Below are 2,500 nucleotides of genomic sequence, written 5' to 3'. Positions count from 1 at the left end.
TATTTTTTGCTCTTTCCTTTCTTATTACTTTCATTATCATTACTCTTAGTGCCACTGATATCATTATCATTATTGTCATTTTATCATCATTATTATTACCACTGTCATCGTTACCATTATCAATATTATTATTAAAATTATTGTTGTTGTTGTTATTATCACTTTTGATATCATCATTGTCATTATCAATATCATTTTCAGTATTAGCATTGTCAATTATTATTACTATCATCATTATTATTATCATTATTATTATCATTGTTATCATTTACATTACTACTGCTGTCATTAATATTATGTTTTTTGTTATTATTAATTTTGTTAATATTATTGTTATTGAGATTATTATCACTGTTATTATTATTATTATTATTATTATTATATTATTATTATTATTATTATTTTCATTATCATTATTATTTTCATTATTGTTACTATTATAATTATCATAATTATTATTATCATTATTGCTATGTAATTATTATGATCACTGCTGATATGACCGTAATAACAATATAGAATAAAACTGTTCATAGCAACAACAAACAATGATAAAAGTGATCCAACCAATAATGATAACACTCACAACTGTACCCTCTATGTCCCCGTTTTTCCTGGGGTCTCCTTCTGTCCCCCAGGTGAGGGAATCCGACCGAGGCTGTTACATGTGCCAGATTAACACGGCTCTTATGAAGAAGACCCTCGGCTGCATCGATGTGCATGGTGAGGCTGGTCCCCGTGTTGTGCGCGTCTGACCTGTGCATTTTAGCTATTTTTATCCTTGTAACAGTGTGAATATGGCTATATGAAATATAAATTATGTGTGGAGGTACGTTTGTGTGTGTGTGTGTGTGTGTGTGTGTGTGTGTGTGTGTGTGTGTGTGTGTGTGTGTGTGTGTGTGTGTGTGTGTGTGTGTGTGTGTGTGTGTGTGTGTGTGCGAGCATGCATATTGCTATACCTGTACACGCAAACCTCGCTCTTCCCAGTTCCGCCGAACATCATCGACAACGAGACGTCGAGCGACGTGACGGTGCCCGACGGCGAGAGCGTGACGCTGGTGTGCGCCGCCCGTGGTTACCCGCAGCCCAAGATCGAGTGGAAGAGAGAAGACAAAGAAAAAATAGTTCTCCGAACAGGGCGGAAGGAGAGAATGAAGAGTGAGTGGCCGGGGAACGCAGTGGCCGTTCAGTAATGAAGCCAGTTACAAATAAATGAATATATATATATATATATATATATATATATATATATATATATATATATATATATATATATATATAGACTTTCATATTTAGAATGCAACAGATAAGAAACAATGATCAGCATAAGAAGAATATCAGACTTATAAATAAATAAAAAATATATATAAAAAAGGAATTAACATCAGAAGCCCAAACCATCACCCAAAATCGTTATCTAACCCGCAACCCCCTCCCCCCCAACAGTGGAGGTCGTGGAGGGCGCTTACCTCAACCTCACCCGAGTCAACCGCCGCCAGATGGGAGCCTACCTGTGCATCGCCAAGAATGAGGTCCCGCCAGCTGTCATGAAGCGCATTATTGTCAACGTCTCGTGTGAGTAATTAGCTGATTCACGTATAGCACTTTCTGCTTCAGTTGTGTTGTCTTTATGGTTGTTTTCAGGTCGTTAGGTACTTTGGGAAAGTCTAATGGATATGTTTATAAGGTAAGGAGGTCTTGGATAATAACAAGAGGTACCGTTGTCCAATACATAAAGTGATGTTACTGCTGTTTGATGTGAGACTTAGAGATTCATTAATAAGTATTAGAACTACGTATTGGGAATTAAAATGAACTGAATGAATAAAAACCCGGTGCGTTCATCAGAGAAATAAAGCACTAAAGTAATTCTATAAATTAGTGAAATAAAGTTTATTGTGACAAATATAGATAAAGGTATAAGCGAGGATGAAAGTGCTAGTGAGAAATGATGCTAATAGGAAGTTAAATTGCGTGAAGTCCATATTTTGCTATGTGAAGTTATTCACGTTCATTTAGAGATTTTCTACATCTAGAAAGGAGCTGTTTTTCTCCTTTAAAATCACTTGAGAGCTAACTTAATACTGAAGACTATGTACGATAGTAAAATCTACCGAAAGCAATAGAAATGATGCATATACAGTAACTATATAGATACTATTATCGTAAATGTTTCCGTCATTTACATGTAAGCATCAAGTAAGCCTTACGATGTTGCTTTTGCTGTTTAGATTAACTGTTATAATCACAAACAAAATACAGTTATTTTTTTGAGATTTAGCGGTTACAAAGACTATAAAATCGTACTTCTAATTACTACATTCTTTACCGACTGTAACAATAGTTTAAATATAACAACAAAAAACTACCAATCTATTACCAATACCATATAAAACAGTTGGAGTTACTGTTGATATATCAGACAACAACTATGATATCAAAATGACGAGGACAATAAACGCGACAGAACAGCGATATCTTGTATAAAAAAGAATAAAAA

General features: G+C 34.6%; 1 protein-coding gene across 1 annotated transcript in view; it reads left to right on the top strand.

The window, feature by feature from the left end:
* LOC119595568 (lachesin-like) overlaps window positions 1-2,500 on the top strand; it is an 89,978-nt gene that overhangs the window by 14,327 nt on the left and 73,151 nt on the right. Inside the window, exons 4-6 of the mRNA XM_037944684.1 lie at window positions 639-723; window positions 988-1,158; window positions 1,447-1,575. Coding sequence (XP_037800612.1) covers window positions 639-723; window positions 988-1,158; window positions 1,447-1,575 — 385 coding nt within the window. The remainder of the gene's footprint in view (window positions 1-638; window positions 724-987; window positions 1,159-1,446; window positions 1,576-2,500) is intronic.

The sequence above is a fragment of the Penaeus monodon genome, chromosome 36 (assembly GCF_015228065.2).
Source record: "Penaeus monodon isolate SGIC_2016 chromosome 36, NSTDA_Pmon_1, whole genome shotgun sequence".
NCBI lineage: Eukaryota > Metazoa > Arthropoda > Malacostraca > Decapoda > Penaeidae > Penaeus > Penaeus monodon.
Note: the sequence above shows the minus strand (reverse complement) of the source record. Positions and strands in the feature narration are given on the sequence as shown.